This window comes from Ascidia mentula, chromosome 5, assembly GCF_947561715.1.
Source record: "Ascidia mentula chromosome 5, kaAscMent1.1, whole genome shotgun sequence".
Classification (NCBI taxonomy): domain Eukaryota; kingdom Metazoa; phylum Chordata; class Ascidiacea; order Phlebobranchia; family Ascidiidae; genus Ascidia; species Ascidia mentula.
The window spans coordinates 7,980,810-8,001,837 of NC_138570.1; the positions used below are offsets into that span (position 1 = coordinate 7,980,810).

The following is a 21,028-nucleotide window of genomic DNA, read 5'->3' on the forward strand; positions in this document are numbered from 1 at the left end:
CTGTAATCTTATTTGCATGAGTGGATTTGCCTAGAGGTGTTAGTTTTAGCGAAACTACGTACATAGTCGACAAATTGAGCTTTTCCAATCATGGATATAGTTACCGAAGTGCCAGAGACCTTGGAGCCGAAAGTTGAATGCAACTTATCGTCCAACATGATTCACGAAGAGAACAATTTTCTTATGGGTCTACAATCAGTAAGTCAAAATATGTTTCACGAATAAATCCATGCAAGCTCCAAAACATGGTTTTGACTTCAGTACGCAATTCAGATGTGACCAACTGTTTAACTGTTTACCTTCAGACCTACAAGGATACCTTGGCTATGGTGAGCGAACGGCGTAACTCAGACCCCAACTATTTGTTCGTTGACGAAGAATTTCCTCCCAACAACGACTCACTTGTTTTCCGAGGTCAACCCTTGCCCGGCACAGTATGGAGACGACCACACGTATGTTGATAGGTTCAACAAGTGGCTTGTATGAAGGCACGAACCGCGATGTGAAGTCGTACACGATCATGTTTATACGTAAACACTTTATTCTGTAGTATTCGATTGTTGCGCAAAACAACATTGGTAGATTGTGTAAAACCATTTCGCTCAAATTCCTAAATCAGAAAAACCTAAAAATACACAAACAGAACTTCGCCAAATATACCCTTTTATCATGCATCAACATCGTTTTCAAAAATTCCTACAGGATGCTTGTGCAGCAGAAGTTATACCACCTCTGGGTGTGATTATAAAGCATTTGTTTGTTGTTATAGCAACTCAATCGCTCAGCAAGGATGGTCAAAGACGGACTCTCCAAAAACGACATCGCGCAAGGAAATCTAGGAGATTGTTATTTTCTTGCCGCGGCGGCTTCTTTGGCGACTACGCCTAAGCTTTTAAGAAGGGTGCGTGCGTACATTTCGATACATAACACGGATAAGGCAAACGCGTGTTTTTGTCTTAAGATCGTGCCGAAGGGACAGAGACTCGCCAAGGATGATCCTAATTACACCGGTGTCGTAAGGATGCGTTTTTGGCGCTATGGCAAGTGGGTCGAAGTCGTGATAGACGACAACATTCCGACCCTTCAAGGTTTCATGGTTCTCTACGGGCGAAGCACCGACCCAGAAGAATTCTGGGTTTCAATGGCCGAGAAGGCATACGCAAAGTATTTCTGACCTTGTATTTATATCCTTTGTATAGGGGCATGAACCACATAATTATAACATCCCTGTTATAGGTTAAACGGATCCTACGAGGCACTCAACGGCGGACAAAACACTGAAACACTTGAGGATATGACCGGGGGTTTAGCAATACATCACATTATGGCCAAATCCGACAAGACGAGCGTGTTCCGCCAAGTCTCACGGTATGTAATTCGTATGAAAGGGTTTGGCTAAATACAAAATACGTTCAAAATAAGGTAGGTCCTGATAAACAACATTTTGTTTCTCGATACATGCAACATGTTATTTACTACATCCTTTTTTATCACAATCCCATATGTCCTAACTGTTGCTCAAAAATTGAAAATAAGCGTCGCCTTTTCAGAGCCCGCAGACACATGAGCTTTGTGTGCGCGAGTCTTTACGCATCTGGCGACGCTGCAAAGCAAGTGGAAGGCAAGGGTCTGGTCGCAAACCATGCTTACACAATAACTGGAGCAGCTACGGTAAGCGGTTATACGAGATTGTCGGACACCAAATGTGCACAGTTATGTATATTATGTGTTTAGGTTAAACTGTCCACTGGAGAATCGGTAAAGATATTGCGGATTCGAAATCCGTGGGGGACAAACAGAGAATGGACTGGACTTTTTAGCGATAAGTACGTATTTCATGCAACAGGTTTCAACTTTAATGTTGATGAAATCGGTGAAAATCCATATTTTTTTGCCAGGTCGGAGGTTTGGGCAAAAGTGGACGATGTGACGAAAAAGGCCTTGGATTACGGGGTGAGAGCCGACGCCGAGTGGTGGATGACTCTCGATGATTTCTGGAACGATTTCTCTTCGTTAACAATTTGCACGCTTGGTCCAGATTTCGACGGAGACGGAGATCCCTATCATTTGCCGTAAATGGCTTAAAATTTTTCTTGCACTGTATAAATTTATTTGCCGTCGCTGCTGACAGCCATAACCTACATATTGTACTTGGTCCGACTATATCTATTTCTGTTAATTCTATGCATAAGGTATGGAACAGCCAACCATTTATGCTTGTCCTTTCTCTCCATTGTAAGCATCCTTAAACTAATTGGGTTTTTGCAAATTACTTAATATATAATTTGAAATACTGTTTAAGTGCTTAATGGTAGTGTTTTGGGTTACAGTTGGTTGATGTCTTCGGCACGAGGAAGTTGGATTCCTGGATCAACATCTGGAGGATCGAGGAACAACTCAACTTTCCATACCAACCCTCAGTATCTGCTACGTATTATAGAACCGGGTAATTGACAATTAGTTGAAAAAATCCACTTTGTGTTTCTGTTTGGTCATTGGGTTCATATAACAATTTACTGCATTTTTATACAATGTCTGTGAAATTATTTTATATATTTTGGTGCAAAATAAGTGGAGTTAATAACTTTGAATAAAAAAGCCAAAGCTAAGATGCTGTTAATCATTTTAAGTAAATGTTTCGAACCTATACTTGGTTCATCATCAGTACTACTACCAACGAAGTATAGGTTCGAAACGTTTATTTAAAATGATTAACAGCATCTTAGCTTTGGCTTTTTTATTCAAAATATTTTATATATCATATTCAACAACGGTAAATTTTACTTCATGATTTGCATGCTTTGCATATCGAAATCCAAACGCCATATTTGAGGACCATATTTTATTATTTTTGGTATTTTTTAATTATATTCCCATTTTTGACAACGAAGCAACCTTTTTAGATCCAGTGGAAGCAGAAGAGGAGAATGAGGGAGAAGAAGAAAACCCCGGTTGTTTTATTCAGCTTGGGTTGATGCAAGAACACAGACGAGTTAACAAAGGCACGACGGTCCCACTTTATCCCATTGGAGTAGGAATATACAAGGTAAGCCAAACAGCTATATCATTTGATTAGTAAATATTGACCGTTTCATCATAGCATAGAACATTTTGCTTGTGTCGTAGCCGAAAACTACGGTTAACCAAATTTACGCAAACTATTCTGAATCAAATGCCTTCGAATATATACACATTTTTGTTCTTTTTCCAATAGCATTTTAACACAAATTAGCAATTTATCGTTTGAATCTGTTGCGCTTTATAGATTCCCGACAAACGTTCGTCGAAGATGAGCGGACAGGAATTAGCATTTCTTCCTGTGACGGTGGAGAACAGATCGTTCGTTCAGACCCGCGAAGTAACTCTCTCTGCTCGACTTCAACCCGGGTACTACGTCCTCATCCCGGCCACCTTTTCTCCCGAATGTGCGAGCACTTACTACATCCGGATCTTCACCGAAAGGTCGATTGAACTATCTGAACTTGCATGAGCTAACCGACTGACACAATATGGTATCTATCTCAACCTCAATTCGTCATCCGTTAGACGGCCAAGGGTTTATATATGGTTTTAAGGCGTTGAAGGAATTATATAGTCCTCAATGCTGAGGTAAAGTCCTAGAATTGTATGATAATGATGGACTTCCAGTCCAAAAAAAACACATGTGTATTGTTCAAACGTATTTGTTTTCAAAGCCGGTTGTGTAATCGTATAGTTCACGCATCAAATCTTAATGTTGCATTATCTGTATCGCTCTTGTAACCTGACCTGCATTTCACAAGACTAGATTTTTTTTGAACCCCCGGGATTTGAAACCAGGATATCCTGGCCACGAATCCCGATCAGATTTTCTTCATGGTATATCGGTCGGGCGCTTTACCATCTGCCCCATACGACTCGAGTTCCATTTACCAAAACAAATGTACTTCTTTAACCCCCACTACCGGAAAAAACAAACTTGTAAAGTTCGTCGGCAGTTGCGCAGGAGAGACGTGATATAAGCATACTAACAGTATCTTATTGGAAAACATTAATCTGACTGTATAACCCATAATATGTTAATAACGACATATTTTATTGGATGTTGAGGACATGATTAGCGAGAAAAATGTGCATTGAAATTACACATGACAACATTTGTGGCAACATAGAGATCTATTATTTCATTTGAAATTTCTTAAAAACATTGGTGGTGTACCTTGTATTTTACGCAGTCGTTTTCTGTGTATAGCACAATGTAATGTTTAGGTATGTGAGTAATGCACTTTAATATATATATATATAACATTCCATTATAGCCCCAGTTGGTCACCCTTTACGTACTCATTTTGCAATGTGTGTATTAAGTTTTCTTGACCATCGTAAACCTAATATGATTTAACCGTTGCTCTTACATCATATGCATGTTCAAATATATTACATCACGTGTTACTCCGTTCGTTTGGTGGTAAAAGTTGTTTGCTTCGAAGTTCGGTTGAAACTCGAGCGACGAAACAATGTGTGGGATGCGATGTGTCCCCTTTCATTTTGTCTCAAATTACTACAAGTGAGTTCCAACAACCGTCGATGGGTCGTGAGACGCCACAAGTGCTGCTGAGGTTATTCACTGGTGTTTTGCGGGTGTTGATAAGGTTTCTGTACTTTTCTGCAATCATTGTGCGCGTTTCTCTTGCTCACGATACTTTTACTTAATCTAATTCCGAACTTTAGTCATGACAAAGAAGCACAACTCGTTTTTTTGAAAGAACAACAGTTATAACATTTATACATTTTCGAGGCCATATTTCCCATAGTGAGCTTAGGGATAATGACGGACAAACTGTCAGAAGAAGAGCAGGTTTTGTTTCGAGAGAGCTTTAAGAAGTTTGACAAAGATGACAGCAACACTGTAAGCACTGATGACATTGGGAGCGTCCTCAGAGCTGCTGGACAAGCTCCTACCGAGACAGAATGTGAAGATTACAAAAAGGTGATTTATGCAATTGGAAATATAACAACCTGCAAAAACCAATTGCATAAAATGGTAGAGACATGCGGTTTTTTCAAAAATGACTTGTCATACAATAAAATCAAAGTTTCAAATTTTACATACAGCAACTGTCTACTATAACAACTAAGCACGAAACACCTTTTACCAACTAACACGTCACATTGACCGCATCGTACCATGCACTCATACTAACATCTATATAACAGGAACTTGATCCAAAAGACAGCGGTGAAGTAGAGTACAAAGACTTGTTAGATCTTTACGCCAGAGTGATGAAAAGTCAACTCGATATGGACGACGAACTAACCGATGCCTTCAAGTAATGTTTCTACTAAACCAGTGGTTCTCATAGTGGGAGATTTAGACCAGCTTCATGGTCTGCTCATTGTATCATAGTATTTCGTTTCAAAGTAGCTAGGATCTAAATAAAAGCAGTAAGTATGTGACGTTGGTGGGACCTATAAAGACATTTTCAAAAACAAACGTTGAGCCAAAGTCAAAAGAGAACCACTGACTTAAACATAACAAAGCTACTTCTCTACACCTAAACTACTACTTAACAGAGTATTCGACAAGAACCTGGACGGCTACATAATGGCGGCAGATTTGCGCAACTGGATGACAACACTAGGCGAGAAGTTAACGCAAGAAGAGGTTGATGAAATGATCAAAGACGCCGATGTGAGCGGCGATGGTAAAATCAACTACACCGAATTCAGCTTCTCAATCATCCACGACAATACGTCCTGAAAGCTGTTTATATCTGACGTCTTTTCTTTTTCTTTCTCCTTCTGCAAATATACATAGATATATTCCCCGTTTCATTATAGCTCGGTGTCTACATTGTCAGGCGTGGTGATTTATTGCTTACTTTAGTACACTTCGGTAATTGCAAGGCGGATATTTTTCATTATTATGTACAGCGGCGGTATATGTGCAAATGGGCGCAACGGCGCGAAAAGGTATGTGTGTGTGCAGGTCGAATGGAGCGTCATTGCACAATAAGCGACAAATAGAACACACATGAGATGTGCAACATGTTACAAACTACGAAGCTGCCCCACGTCAAAAATTTTCAAAAAAACAAACTGCCACTAACGTCGTTCGACGATTTGTGGGAAACCCCGGTGGACTCCTTTCTCTCCCTTGGTTCTTTGGAATTAGCTGAAGCCAGGGCAAAGCTCTCAATGTCGTCATCGGTGATGTCGAAACCTTTCTCATACGTCATTTTGTTCTTGTCTGCCGCGTTCAGGTACACGTCAGCGTCGTACTCGTTAGGGTAGTGCGGCGATTTCGGGTTCTCTGACTCGATCGGTGCCATATAATGACCTGGCTCGCTGCGCATGGTCGGGACGTTGAGTTGCAACTCCTCATCCTGGTGGTTGTCATAAAATTCGACAATCTGGACCCGGTCCCCACTGGCGTTGGACTGCGTCTCCTCGTGAATGGTAGCAAGAGCCGGGTCGATTGGATGATGGTCATACCGCTCCTGTGCATCGATATCTTCCTGTTCCATATTTTGTAGAGGTTCGTCGTCGCTCTTAATAGGCAGCTGGTCGAGTTTCAAGTATATGTCGTCCTGCTTGACTGTTTCTTCATCTTCCGTGACCGTATCATGGTCACTACTGCTTGCTACGTCATCTGACCCAACATCACGATCGACAGCATTCTCTTCGTCCTCCTTTGCTTGGTATTCCTGTCTTTGGCCGTCTATCTGGGTATCGCCACCGTGCTGGTTAATTTCCTTATGGTCATCACTGTGGCCACTCACCTCCTGTTGGTGACCATCATCATCGTAAAGAGGATCTTTGCCCACCACACTCGATGCTGATTCTGAAAGGGTGGAAGAAGCCCGACTTCTGGAGCTTACGCTTTGCCTTTCAAATGAATCTTCATCGTGGCCGACTTTGACGTCATCTTTAGTTATTATTGCCTCTAGTTGCTGAAACGTGTCCGTAGAATCCGAGAAAACGCTGTCATTCCTCGAGAATCCGTTGCTCAACTCAGGATTACGTGGGACTTTTTGTAGTTCTATTTCGGCTGTGGATCGACGCGATGGCGTTGGAGCCTACGAGGCAACAGTCAGTAAATGAGTATGTAACACAGGGGAAATTTTGTAAAGAAATGTTGTCAAGATGAGAGTGCTAGTCGATTGGCAAAATATGTCCAAACTTGTAATGTTTTGCTTCAAAACATTTTAACTCAAACCGCCACAATGTCATATGCAACTTACCCTGTAAGTGAGAGGGGCGCCCTTTTCTTTGGAAAGTTTGAAACGCAACGCAAGAATTCCGTCCGGCTGAGAAGCAAGTTCCCTCAATGACTTCCATTTGTTTGACCCTTCCATGCACATCCCGCTGAAAGCTGGTGACGACGACGTGTTGACGGAGTAACTGGTGGTTACGGGAGAGTCCAACATCCAAGGGGCAGCGAACAGAACGCCTGTCATGTAAAATTTTTTGTTAAAAAAACGAAAGTGTTAACTTCTGCTTTAGAGGATTATACAAAAATTGCAAAGTTTGGAACAAAAATTTGTTTGGCCTTAGTTCCTGCAAGACTTGCCAGGAAGCTGCACGGTGACATCAAAATCGAAGTTGAACATTTCGAAATCGAAATCGTGCTGTTCCTCGTTCTCTTCTCCTTTATTGGGGGGAGTAATCTTAACCTAAACACATAGGCAACGTTTGGTTACGCAACTGCATGGGTAAAGTTCCATGGCATTTGTTGTTAGATGATAAAAAAACAATTGTAACAATGATAATCAGTACTGGATGAAACTTTATAGTTTAAATTAGTAAATCACACTTAAGACTATTTTATTGTTTATTTTACCTTGTTTTGTGCACGAACACCTTAACTCAAGACATATACACAAACTTATTGATATATTGCACGATAATCAACTATTACTAATGTAACGTCTTTGCCTACCTCAAATTTTGTTCCGTAAGGGACTGCTTGTGGTGGTACGACGATATCCGATTTATCCGGCAAGTGAATGACACCGTCACCTCCTGAAACCTTCCAATGTCGATTGTAATCAGGTCTATTAAAGTTTAATGACACACATTAAGCAGGGATAGAAAAAAATCCTTATCAGTGAAAACTGCACAAACTGTGGAAAGCGGACATTTTTACCCGTCAAGTTGCGTCGAGGAAAAGCTATTGTAGCTGGTGTAAAACTGATTGTGGTTCGTGTAGTGTTGGTCTCTATGATATCCGTTTATTCCTCCATCAGAATAATAGGAATTTCGGGACGAGGCGCGTGACGTCATAACCGGTCTGCTCGCTTCGACCCTCACTGTTCGCTCTGTGTAAAATGGTGTTCCATTGATTGATATTAAAATTGAAATATGCGAAACGACAGGGTAAGTCGAGATGACAGCGCTTTACCTTCTAATTCCTGTTCTTCCCATTCGAGAATCCTTCTTATGTCATCTGTGGCTGCAACCTCGCATGGCTTCCTGCCCTGCTTGTCTCTGAGACGAACCTGCAAGTGGTGATTGTAATGTGAGGTATTAGCGTTTGGTTTTTATCAAAAACCTATAGCACATGTATTCGCGCAACTTGGCATAATTCGTATGTGATATCTGTAACAATTTTCGACACAAAATTACATTCAGCTTTAGATTATGTTTAATACGTGTGTAATTAGCGTAGTAATGGGTACAAAACAGGACTCCTACATGGTATAACGCAAATAAGGGACAAGAAATACATTTTACCTTTGCGTGGAATTTCAGAAGAAGTAAAACCGCTTTATTTCCGTTCTTCGCCGCCACGTGTAAAGTTGTTTCTCCTACATTCGTTTAAACGTGACAAGGTGACTTTCTCGAAAAGACAAATATGTTAACTCTACACACAGAGGGCCGCAGAGTAAATACGGAGCAGACTATCAATTTACATCGTGAAACCAATGAGTGTGCCAGGAATTTACACTCATGTGTGGACAACGAATGAGTAAGTTCAATGATACAGACTTCCGAGATATGAATGACGATATTTTGAAAAATTACTATATGCCAATGATTTTTGCAGAACCATCAAAAAACCGTCGCAAATTCATGATGTTATGTTTCCTTCCCTAAAACGACAATCATGCAAAAATGTAAGCTTAAGAATCTCGTTTTCCCCCTGATAAACAATAAAGGTAATTATGTCCAAGAACGCATCGCGCAGGACCCAACTAACCCTCTTCATTTTTCAGGTTCGGATTAGCGCCAAATCGCAGCAACATTCCAGGAATCATGGGCTCGACTCCCCGCATGGCAGCACATAGATGAAGAACCGTGTTTCCATCGAAGTCGTTAATGTTGGGATCAGAACCGGCGCTAAGGAGTAACTCGATCACCTTCGCGTCGCTTCCTCCCTTCACAGCGCTGTAAAAGTGACAGGAGACATTTAAACAAACTGTTCACACCACTTTCGTTTTGAGCCTCTCAGTTTGTTTCGGCACTCGTATAACTTCCCGGTTCATATTTTTATACAAATCAATAAAACTTTACGCACGCTGATGTATTAATTCTTCAACAAACCAAGTAGATAACGATTTTCGCTCTATGGTGCCGAATTATCGCCACTGTTGTCTTCGTCACAAACGTCACAAACGTCACAAAGAGAAAGAATACGGACAAAGTAGGAGCGATGACAAACATTCCGGCATTGGGCGTATAATAGTTAACTGCTCAGTTGGGAAGTTTGTCAATCTTTTGTTGTCCGCTATACGCTAAGTATGACCTGTGTAAATTTTACTTCGTGTGGAAGTGATTGTGGCTTAATTTGGTGATATAGAAAACGCCATGAATATAGTTTTCTGTTGTTCCATATGCGTATTTGGAAGTTTAAAACACATCACACCTGTGTAAGGGCGTTTGACCTTGACTATTCTGTATATTGCAGTTGGGCCCGGCATGCAACAGTGTTTGCACCACAGCAGCATTATTGTAATATCCAGCCGCCAAATGAAGTGCAGTGTTGCCATCCTCGTCAGTGGCATCTGTGACAAGTCAAGCGTTTGAAAGCACTATAGTATTGAAAATCATATTGAATATACATTTTAATGTAAACTCGTAAGGTCGTGTATAGTAGCCTATTGTGGCACTTTTACCCAAATAAAATAAATTTAAATTGTTCCTGGCTCCTCCTACCCAACAACAGGGAATAGAACAAGCAATAGAAAATTTATTTAGAAAATATCGTATCATTACATAACTGTGCACACAACACGTTTTACAGGGTGTACTTACCAACGTCTTTTATGTAATGGAGCAGTTTTGTGAGAACGTCCACATTGTTCTTGGTCTTGGCCGCTTGGTGCAACGAATTCCGTGATTTTCTTTTTCCATCGGTTATTTTCCGATTGGGATTTGCTCCGTCTTTCAGTAAGACTCTGACCCTATCTGCTTTGCCCTCGGCCGCTGCATCACTCAATTCAATATCGCGCTGTTCTGCGCTTACAGTATTTCCCATGTTCTAGTTAGCGCTGCACTGCATGCATCCCGATGAGAAGTCCTGCCATAAGCGGAAAAGGATGTTGCAGCGATTCAGACAATTGTGGTTTACGAGATTTGGCTGTCGCTGTATTGTATGTGTGCGGTTAGCTAGGCTACCTGTCGTCAGTGCGGTCGCCTTGCCTTTCAACTGCGGTCGCCTGGCCTTTCACTGGCAGCGGACCTTCGAGTCACCAGTCGTTAATCACAAAGCGTCGAATTTCAACTACGCAAACAGTTTAGCGTTAATGACATATTTTAGTTCGGTCGCGTTGTACGCAGTTCTATTATACTTGTCGTTTGTGCGCACCTGCTTGAATGTCTTGCCTCAACTCGCAGAAAAACGTTTGGCAACACTGATTCCCCAAAACAGCGTATCCCGTTTTTATACAGTTGCCCAAGCACATCGGCTGGAATATCTGCGGACGCGCGTGCAAATAAACCGTGAGACCGACTTGCCTTCCTAAGTTTGATTTGGAGGTGTGGTTGCTCTTCCCGCTATACACACACAATCCCCACCGCGTTTTTTATGCTGCTTTTCTAACATTAGCCACAGAAAAAGGTTGTACTACGGAAGCTTGCAACCTTTAATTGAATTTTGAACAATTATCTTCAGCGAGCTACAAAGCGGCCTCCGACTACTGCAATTTTAATACACTGGTACAGCGCTTCGGTGGTTAAAATTTTGGCACTGCGTATCTGAAAATATATATATTATCACATTACAATGATTTGTGGACTTTAGATTATGTTCGATGACCACCTGGTGATTCACGCGTTATATAAAGACCCATTACAAACTCAGTTTTAAATCACCCAGCGATGCTATAGCTGCTTTATGCTGCTGTATGGTCACATTGAACGCTTTTTTGCCTTCATCTCAACCAATCGTGGTTCAGTAAATCGTTTTGTCTGTGTGTCCTTTAAACTGCACCCGACAACACAAATTCACATTTTACAAGGAAGAACGCCATATTCCTGCCAGGCCACACGCCTCTGGATAAACGTTCAACTCCGCCAGCCCGTGACATTTATAAACGTATTGGTCGCGCGTCAAATGGCCCAAACAGAAAAAGTGTCGGTGACAAATGACGCAAGCAAGTTCCAGCATTTAACCCGACATTATCAATCACATTACGTATGTTCTAGATTGCGTGTGACAGGCACCCGAAAATTGTTGCAAAGTGACACGTTTTCGGAAATAAGGATTATTCGCCAAATAAAGGCCACACAATTGTTCTGCATGCGTGATATTGCAATAACACATGTTAAGACCATCAAACAAGCTATATAACACCAAGAATATCCAGCACCACAAAAATAGCATCACTGCTGTTGCGTTAATTAACATCTGCAGGAAAATGAGAAAAATAGCCAATTTTAAACGCATTTTCGCAATATTTACCTCGCAAAATTACGTTTGGAAAAAGACAAATCTTAGAAATAAGTTATATGCAACTCTGCGTTGCTGTATGGTCTATATTAACGGTTCCCTTCATGGGGTTTAAAAATAAGAAATTTGCAAACTTTAACTGTACTCTAAGTAGTTAATTTATGAGCAAAACCATTAGTTATTTTACTTAGTTTCATTGCTTCGCTGCTGTTTTTTCAAGTTTTGTACAATTTCGTTCGGGTATGTATTTCAAAACCTATGCTCTAATATACGAAAAAAAACTATTAGCACGTAGTCAACATTCCAAAGTCAACATCACTATGGCATAGATGGAGTCAAATAAGTATCTACAAAACGGCAAAATATGGCGTGCATGCTTGAACTTACTTTGTCAGGCCCAATAATATCAAATCGAAAAAATCCAGTTTATCTGCATAAATATACGTGCCCACTGTTTTGCTTGTTGCCAAAAACAAAGGGCTTGTGGCTTATGCAGAGGCACTGATATTACTCGGAAAAAAACGATCGCAGTTGCATTGGACAGCAACGCTTAGAGTTTACTGGAAAACTTAATGTCCTACAGGGGGTAAAAACAGCAAAACGATGGGTCACAGCAAAATGTAAAAACCGCAAGTGACTCCAGGAACTCATTTTTAGAAGTGAGCCCATCATAAATCACAAATTAGTGTTAATTCCTGTTATTCAATTGTCAGCAAAATTTTGCTGAATTTTTAACTGGAGTTTCAACCATGCCCGGTGGCCGGTGCCGTTTGACGAGCTGACCAGAAACCACTAAAACTGCTCAAAATATATGCTTAGCTCATCCAACCAAAAATGACACCCATATGCATTACTGCTATATTATGTGTCTGAAACATTGCGAGAGAGGAAGAAGACACGCCTTACTTTATAAGAAATACTGATCTTCTGTACTATTAATGGAGGAAGAATAATATGAAAATCCAACCAAGTTGTTCTCGTTTATTGAAATGGAAACTTCGAATTCTACTGTCACAAAACAAGGTGTTGCAAATAGTGTTAATGCAAAAATTTGCATCTGGACAATTTAGTGGAAGATAAGGGGCACAGTACTCTTCAGCCCCAGCATTCACTCTAATGCTTGGTCGCAACGTCCTATTACGAAATATGAATAAAAAATTACACAGAATTTCCAGACTTCACCGCGCGGCCACCGTTGGCGAGGCGTCGCCATTTCTCGAACTGTCGTCAACTGTCTGAAGTAAATCTTTAGCTAATGAACAAAGTATAGTGGCAGGGGGCTCCTCGCGCCAACTGCTCTCGATGTTATTTAAAACCCGTTTTTGTGGCGATTCCTCATTCATCAACGGCGAGTCAGCCGGGGGCGTTCGATCGCCATCTTGCGGACAGATTTTATTTGCTTCCGGAGTTCGATCCGGAGTGGCAGGGATTGATTCGGAAACGGGTGTAGCGGAAGCTGATTTCGGCTCGTCGATTTTACGGCTCAACGCCAGAAGTGGAGTGGTGATGCGCGGCGAATTTTTGAAAAGGTGAAGGGGGGTTTTGAACTCGTTCTGACTTTCCTCTTCCTCGTTTTTGGTGAGGGAAGATACAACGGTGAGAACTGAAAGGACTCCTTTCGCTGAAACCACACATCTTGCAAATCTATAAAAACATTGCATAAACTAGAACAGCTGTGCCCCATTTTAAAATAAACAGGCAGTAAAATAAACACAGATTTTACTGCCTTCATGATATCAGGGTTTGCTTTTAAAGGCCAGTTTTCTCAATATGCATGAAAAAGGATATGTCTACTACCATTTTACCCAGTTTGAAACCACAAAGATTAAGACAGGTAAAGGACACACCGCAATCTAGACACCATCCTTGGAAAGTAACATTACTTTTGACAATGTTGGGAATCACTAGCATTTTACCAGGTGGAAAAAAACACAAGAGATAAACAAATGCTTGTGGTTCATACAAAACTTTACTTTTACAGTAATCAAAATAAAGTAAGTAATATTCCCTAACATACTCACTTTAGCAGCATAGCGCGATCATCGTCATCGACTTCTTGCAGTGTTGTTCCTTGAGATCGATTACTATGCTCTGAATTACCAACCAGACTCCCCAACAATGAACTTGCAATAGACAAACAGCATGATACCGAAACCTCACTTGAGGACATCTCCATAGAATTGTTGTAATCCACTTTGGGATGAGTTGTCATCCATTCAAGACTCAGTGCAGAGAGTAGAGCAAGAGCACTACGTCTAACCTTTACTGAAAATGATGTTGTTTTAGATCACATAAATTAAAAAATATTCCACTTTTAAAGACAAAGTTTTTTAACAATCTTACCAAGAGCAGATATTCCCTCTGACTCAATGCTGATTGTGTGCAAAGCATGCAGAGGATGGCAGAGATGATGCAAACTCTTTGATGGTTCATCTGTGTTGATTTGTTCGATACTCTCCAAAAGTGCTCCTGAAGAATCATTTTTTTGCACTAAACAACACAAAAACTAATGACTTACCAATAAACTCTGATTGACAACAAGCTGTCAAAAACTTTTTGCTTGCATCGAAGATCTTATCAAATACTTCAGCCAAATTTCGAAGAAGAGTTCCTGCACAAAAATAAATGATAAAGAGTCTAAATAATTTGTTCTTTTGATTTTACCATTGGTTGAACTTCCCAAGATAAATTGGGAGTTTTCAATCGATTCACTTTGACATTCTTCGATCGACTTAACCCATAAGTCCGCACATGCAGCATTTGATAAACACACACGCAACAATCTGACAAGCTCCAACAATGTTTCTGTATCTGGAGAAGCCAGCAAGGCAAGCAAGAGAGACCTTTAGACAGTAATGAATAATGTAATTCCACTGTTTATATGCTGATAGTAGGCAAATGCACCTTAAGGGCTCTTTATTGGTAATCTCATCACAAGCTTTTTCACTGCATGCCATGTTGCCCAGAATTCCAACCGAGATTTCCTGCAAATTCAAAAATATTGAAAAAAACGTTTTTTGGGGGAGTGCATACAAGAATATCGCTTACAGTCAGTCTTGGTGATTTGCTTTTCAAAATAACAGCCTGAAGTATACCAATGATGTCAAAGTTCAAAAGGAAAACAGCAACGTCCTGAATATTGGCATGATAAAGTAACACAAAATATCCCATCCATATAAACAATACATACTTGGTCCATGCACAAGTCCCACAGTTTGCATGCAGAATCCTGAAGCTCATCAGGTACATCAACCAATTCTTCATCGCTGGTGGCATGCTTTTCAACTTCCTGAAAAAAGGTGTCAACTCACAAATAAGAATAAAACATGTGTTTTTCATATATGTGGCTTACGTTTATTATTTCCATTAGGGTTGCCAAAACCCATTGTTTACTTATTGCTGTGTCACCAACGTTATCAGGAAGATAAACCTGGGGGTCCTTTTCCACCTCAGGCGGAGGCGAGGGATTTCTGTCTTCCATTCTGGGTTATTGCCATAAAAAACAATTACGCGCGCAAAACAATTAATAACTGAACAAACAACAACAATGGCTGCAGACAAACAATGCAAGTCTGCAACGTTGGGGAAATACCCAAACTACTTTCTAATGTATGTAATTTTAAAAGTTCAAATATGTTTTATTGGGTAGCGTTGGTATCAACAAAACAAGCATATAATTTTGTACTAATTACACAAATAGGACAAATCGTAATTTAAAGCAAGCATAATTTATATTTGATATTTGATTTAACACACATGTTGCGTTTTGTTTAATTTTATAGTAATATCGTAGTACAAATAATCTAATATTATTATCGTAAAGTAAGTTGAAAGTAATATTCCTATACCATTGGTAATTCCTTTTTCATTTTGTGTTTTGGTAATTAAAGTGGTTACTAATGAGCGGATGAATATATGTTACCTTGTCACGTGGTTTTGGCTTGTGCCTCGTGGTGGCGGCATGATGAACATTCATTTCTTGAGGAGACGTCGTGAAAGAAGGTGAGTTTGAATTCGTTGCTGCATGTTTGCTGCTCGGTGCTGTAAAGTGTATCAATAAAATGAAAAGTAATGAAAATATTTGTGAAGGATGTGTTTATCATTTTCATTTAATACGATTCTTTAACAATGAACTATGCTTATTTTTTTGTGAATGTGACATCGTCCATTTTGCGCGCATATTATTTGTTAACTGTCCCATGTCGGCAACTGTACTATCTTTGGCATTGTAAGTTGTTTAAAATTAGTTCCTTGTACAAAATGCTTTGCGACGCTTATGAGGCCACTGATTGACGATAGGCTACCCCCAGCTTGGAAAATTTTCAATCTGGTCGATACACAGGGCAAGACTTGTTTGCTCAAAGTGATATTAAGAGTCAATTTTTAAAAAAGCCTTTGGTCTAAACGCTTTTATTTTGAAAAAACCTGTTTTGTTTAAATAAACGTCTTCAGTTCTAAACCTAGATAAACGGAAAAGAAAGGTAAATAGTAAAACTGGCTGACACCAAACAATAAGCTACTGGTGTTAACATGCGGGAAGGCATTCTGGTATTAGACATTTTTGTAGGCTGAATTTGTATTGTTTTTGCTCCAAAGAATAAACAAAATGGCTGACCAAGTCCCCGCTGACACCACATACTTGCCGGAGCTGATGGCAGAAAAAGACAGCATTGACCCTTCCTTTGTCCATGCGGTCAGATTAATAACAAACGGTATGCTTTGAGAGTGGTCCAGTTAATGAAAAGTGTGCTAACTTTATTATTGCTTGAACAGAAATTGAAAAAATTAAAAGCCCTCCTGTCCCTGAAAAAGATGATAAGCCCGAACTCATTGATGTGTTGGACAGCAAATTTCCCAGAATCCAATGCAACATTAGAATTCCAACAGAGCGATATCCACGCGTAAATTTCGTGGGAAGGTTAATTGGGCCTGGTGGTTCAACGTTAAAGGGAATTCAAGATGTCACCAACACAAAGATTGCAATCCTTGGAAAAGGCTCTATTCGTGAAAAGAAAAAGGTTCAGTCGGATTTAGCGCATTACATTTTCAATTTCTTAAACTTGATCTATCGTAACAGGAATCCGAAATTGCTGCTGGAAATGAAGAAAAGCTTGCACATCTGAAGTATCCCCTTCATGTAAGGATATCATCCATCGGCCAAGTTGACCAGGTATATTGCATCATTTGATTTTGAACAAGTCTTGTGGTTCTGTGATGCTTGAGTAGTGGACTGACCAATGGTTTGATGTCAAAAAGATAATACCTGAGAACATATTTTCCGATATTGTTGCTCTCTGTAGAATCCCTGAGCTTCAAAAATAGTCTTGTTTCTTTGCAGTCTCACATCAATGTTGGAAGAGCCTGCACAGAGATCCTAAAACTTCTTCAAGTTGATGAGGAGGAGGAAATGTCAAACCAAGGCATGTCTCATCAACAACAGCAGCATTCTGGCAACTTTGGAGGTGGAGGCAGAGGTGGAAGGGGCAGGTGAGTGTCTTGTCACATGTGCAATTATTTTGTTATTCATAAAAACTTATTTTCTATTCGTATCTGCAGAGGTAGAGGTGGAAGAGGGGGAGGATCTGGTAGAGGCAGTGGCAGTGGGCGTGGAGCTAGTAGAGGAGCTCGAGGGGCCAATAGAGGTATGTGTGTATTATTGTTTTGCACATTGTGTGTTCAGCCTTGTGGCCCAAGGATGACAATTGCAAAACTAATCGACACATTTAGTGCATGATACTTTTAAGGGAAATAATCGTGAGGCCAATTTACATTTTTACAAAACAACCAGCCTAAGAGCATTTGACATTGCGAATGTTGCAGGTGGAGGCCAACGAATGGGAGGCCGTGGAGGAATGAGAGGTGGTGCTAATGCAAGACCAACAAAGACTCAAGTCCTTCAACAAATGGCTGATCCTTACGCTCAACAAGAGGATTATGTATGTTTGTTGAAAATGTGTGACATATTTCATATAAAATTAACAATGTTCTTTGCAGAGTTACGATTATGGTGATGCATCATATGATGCTTATGGTGAATACTCGGATGCATCTTATGAACAAGCGTATGCAACTGAATCTGCAGCATATGCTGATCCCTATGCTGAAGCGTAAGTAGAAAAGCAATTGGTTGCTGCCCCCACGATTCTTTGCTTAACCCACAACTCTGTTTTAGGTCTTATGTGGATGCCTATGAATCGTACTCGTATGGTGGCGATGGATATGGTAAGTATTTCAAACTTTTCAGCACATCCCCATATTCAGATTGTATTTTTCATTTCACAGAAGGATATGGAAATGGTTCAGAAGCTTCCATGGGGTCTGCTGGTTATGGAGTTGCTGCAACATCCGCTGCGAAGCCATTTAGAGGGAAAATGAGAGGCTCTGGTCGGGGCCGAGCTGGAAAACCCTATTGAAGCGAAGAATGTTTCTGTGTCTAGTCACTCACCTTGCCCTTCGCTTGGAAATGGCAGGCAAGAACTAACTTGAAAAAACATTGTACCGATGAAACAAACAACTGTAAATGCACAGGAATGTTTCTCACTCAACTTGCAAAAGGCAAAAAATACTCATTTGGGTAAATGTGAGTTAAATGCCTTCAAAAAGTTCAGAAACAAAAAAAGTTAGCAATGCGAACTCTGTTGGCACAATGTTTAATATCTGCAGCTGCCAAAATATCCCCAACAACGCAGTCGTAAATATTAAAATTGTATACTAACAATGATGTTTTTGTTTTACAGTTTTTAAATCTAAAGTTGTTGGATGTTTAGTTGTTGTAACAGTGATCATATTGTTAGTATTTTGGTATTTAATTGCCAAATAAAATGTTCATTTTTAAATGCCAACAGCAAAAATGTGAAACAAAGTGGTTACACAATGAAATTTGGCAAACAGAAAAACTGAAGTAAATTTGTACAGCACAAAATACATAACTTCACCATCAAACTGTTTTTCACATAAATCTGTAACTTGTTTAACCTTGAAATATTTGCACATAAAGTCAAATTCCTGTTTGTGAGCACCCTAAATACAAATTAATGCTAATAAAAGTGCTTTAACCCTTTGTACAAAATGTTTTCCTAAATGCGATATCGTAAGGATGTTTATAGCTAAATTGAAACCTTTTTACGGCCCCAAGAAATATCAGCAATTTTCTCCCAAGTGGTCCAAAAAAGTGTCAACAATCAGCAATAATCACTGGCTTGTGATTAGCTCAAACTGAAAAACTTCAAAATCGTCAAATGAAAGAATCTAAATGTGCAGGAGCATGAGTAACTTGTTACTCATCATTTGATGCTAAGATAACTCGATGACAAACTAAAAAAACAGCAAATAAGTTGCGTACAAATGAAGGTAATGTTGAAACTATTGTATTTTGTTAAAATGCAAAAAAGGTATTTAGGTTTAACCAAACTAAACCAATAAATTAAAGACTGGTTTGATTTACGTCTGTTCAGCATTGCCTGGCAAAATTTTTAGTTGTTAAAATTTCTTTTTCAAGGTAACTGTACATCATTTTTTAAATAGTATATTCCTAACAGGTCCTGCTGCTTTGAGGTGATGAAACCCTGGGAGAGTGTTGCAGTGTCCAGAGGTATGTAAACCAGGCAACAATAGAAGCTTAGTTGGTAATGATCTATCCATGATGATACTCTATTTTCTTCTTTCCCCATCATAATTATTTTGATGAGACTACTACTCAAATTTTCTGAGATAGATAGTCTTGAATAGTTTATCAAAAAAACTTGATACAACAAGTGGATAAAGCTGTACAACTTTAATTCAGGTGTTTAAAGCTGTGTTTACTGTTGTAAACTTTCTGGGAAGCAAACTTCAGTTCCTACCGCTTGGATAAAGAGTGTTGGAGGTAGGCAAACAAGTTCAGACACTAGTTTTGTCATGATCTATCGAAGATGATACTCCATTTCTTCTTTCCCCATCATAATTATTTTGATGAGACTATTTCTCAAATTTTCTGAGATAGTGTGTCACGAATTGGTGTCAAAATATTTCATTATGTTGACTTTAAAAAAACAAAATATTTTAGGTTTTTGGGAGCTTGTGCCTACTGCTGTCAACTCGCAGGTAAGCACTCTTTTTAAACAGAAGTTTATCAATGCACATACGGATTCCGTGTCTCCACCTTGATTGAGATGTGGCCAGAATATGTGCTAGAAAATAGTCTCTCTGAACCATTGTGTGGGGCTGTTCAATGCACCATTCATACTGATCTGATTGAAACAATTATCTTAAACATTTAGAGAAGTTCCTTACACGATTATTTCTAACTACTCAAGGAATGTGTAAATTTAATGTTGCACTTTTGTTTAGGTGTTTCCAAATCTACATGCATTATTTCTACGCATTCATCTACTAGTCTGGAGATAAGGCAAGTCTTGTGAAATATTGTCATGAATATTGGTAACTGTGATGAGAAATATATTTACATGGAGTTTTCGATGAATTTGACTAGAGTCTCTGAGTTGCATTAGCATCCAGTTACAGACTCTTTGGTGGTTAACTTTTATTCCAAGTAAAACTTTTATTTCCAGGACTTCTGCATTTGCATCCTTTAGCAACCGGAATGGAATACAAAGGCCAGTACGTCAAAGCTTTTTGTGTAATTTCATGAGGATTGCAGCGGTGATGACTACTTAACTCTCTCACTGATTTTGTTATGAAGTTGACTAGAGTCTCTGAGCTGCAACAAACATTTTATCGAAGTTGTAGGTTATTCAGCCTGATCTGAATTGTGTGATTTTGTAGGTTGAACATCGAATCACATCTTTGCACCGACAAGTAAATGTCAACTCTTTATGCTGTGTGGAGTAAGTCAATTGATTCAATTATTAACTGTAATTATTAAATTTTGCACATTGATGATTACTTACTAAGCTCAACAGGACTGACTACAATCTGCTGAAAACACTTTCTTCATTTCTGAGTGCCTCTTTTCATGTAGTTTATTTTAAATCAAATGTTTTGTCATTTCATTTAATTCCGATTACTTTTTGGACAGGGAAATACATGGGGTTGCAAGTATCTGGTGCTTTTTACAGGTATGTATTATTGCTACTTTCCTTGGTTTCTTAAAATTGTTGAATGTGATGAAATCGACTTGCCCTGTCGGATCTGTTTGATTTGAAGAGATTTGCTTTG

The 21,028-nt window shown here is 39.6% G+C and overlaps 5 protein-coding genes across 6 annotated transcripts; 3 read left to right on the forward strand and 2 right to left on the reverse strand.

The window, feature by feature from the left end:
• The first annotated feature begins 43 nt into the window (after positions 1-43).
• On the forward strand, positions 44-4,414 carry LOC145903371 (calpain clp-1-like). Its single transcript, XM_082991449.1, has 11 exons — positions 44-198; positions 306-452; positions 770-901; positions 962-1,164; positions 1,237-1,368; positions 1,551-1,671; positions 1,735-1,826; positions 1,899-2,072; positions 2,331-2,446; positions 2,904-3,046; positions 3,266-4,414. The coding sequence occupies exons 1-11, from the start codon at positions 91-93 to the stop codon at positions 3,488-3,490; spliced, it is 1,593 nt and encodes a 530-aa protein (XP_082847575.1). The 5' UTR covers positions 44-90; the 3' UTR covers positions 3,491-4,414.
• A 282-nt stretch (positions 4,415-4,696) lies between these two features.
• LOC145902245 (neo-calmodulin-like) lies at positions 4,697-5,819 on the forward strand. The gene is made up of 3 exons (XM_082990135.1): positions 4,697-4,969; positions 5,197-5,309; positions 5,554-5,819. Exons 1-3 carry the CDS (start codon positions 4,808-4,810, stop codon positions 5,738-5,740), a joined length of 462 nt encoding a protein of 153 aa, XP_082846261.1. The 5' UTR covers positions 4,697-4,807; the 3' UTR covers positions 5,741-5,819.
• Positions 5,651-10,678, reverse strand: LOC145902244 (uncharacterized). Of its 2 annotated transcripts, XM_082990134.1 has the most exons (12): positions 10,237-10,678; positions 9,848-9,986; positions 9,182-9,369; positions 8,716-8,789; positions 8,384-8,480; positions 8,129-8,300; positions 7,922-8,036; positions 7,553-7,655; positions 7,224-7,432; positions 6,762-7,058; positions 6,090-6,704; positions 5,651-5,781 (listed from the first exon to the last, which is right to left on the reverse strand). In XM_082990134.1, the coding sequence occupies exons 1-12, from the start codon at positions 10,457-10,459 to the stop codon at positions 5,695-5,697; spliced, it is 2,319 nt and encodes a 772-aa protein (XP_082846260.1). In that variant the 5' UTR covers positions 10,460-10,678; the 3' UTR covers positions 5,651-5,694. The 2 variants fall into 2 exon arrangements, with proteins under 2 accessions (XP_082846260.1, XP_082846259.1); XM_082990133.1 differs by having other exon boundaries at positions 6,090-7,058.
• Positions 10,679-12,839: 2,161 nt separating this feature from the next.
• Positions 12,840-15,451, reverse strand: LOC145902618 (protein saal1-like). Its single transcript, XM_082990657.1, has 9 exons — positions 15,225-15,451; positions 15,063-15,161; positions 14,921-15,004; positions 14,777-14,856; positions 14,537-14,715; positions 14,391-14,483; positions 14,216-14,341; positions 13,894-14,137; positions 12,840-13,516 (listed from the first exon to the last, which is right to left on the reverse strand). The coding sequence occupies exons 1-9, from the start codon at positions 15,351-15,353 to the stop codon at positions 13,051-13,053; spliced, it is 1,500 nt and encodes a 499-aa protein (XP_082846783.1). The 5' UTR covers positions 15,354-15,451; the 3' UTR covers positions 12,840-13,050.
• A 397-nt stretch (positions 15,452-15,848) lies between these two features.
• On the forward strand, positions 15,849-19,402 carry LOC145901749 (uncharacterized). The gene is made up of 10 exons (XM_082989519.1): positions 15,849-15,874; positions 16,469-16,584; positions 16,646-16,890; positions 16,950-17,042; positions 17,211-17,359; positions 17,429-17,514; positions 17,693-17,808; positions 17,867-17,979; positions 18,045-18,094; positions 18,155-19,402. The coding sequence occupies exons 2-10, from the start codon at positions 16,479-16,481 to the stop codon at positions 18,283-18,285; spliced, it is 1,089 nt and encodes a 362-aa protein (XP_082845645.1). The 5' UTR covers positions 15,849-15,874; positions 16,469-16,478; the 3' UTR covers positions 18,286-19,402.
• The last annotated feature ends 1,626 nt before the right edge of the window (positions 19,403-21,028 follow it).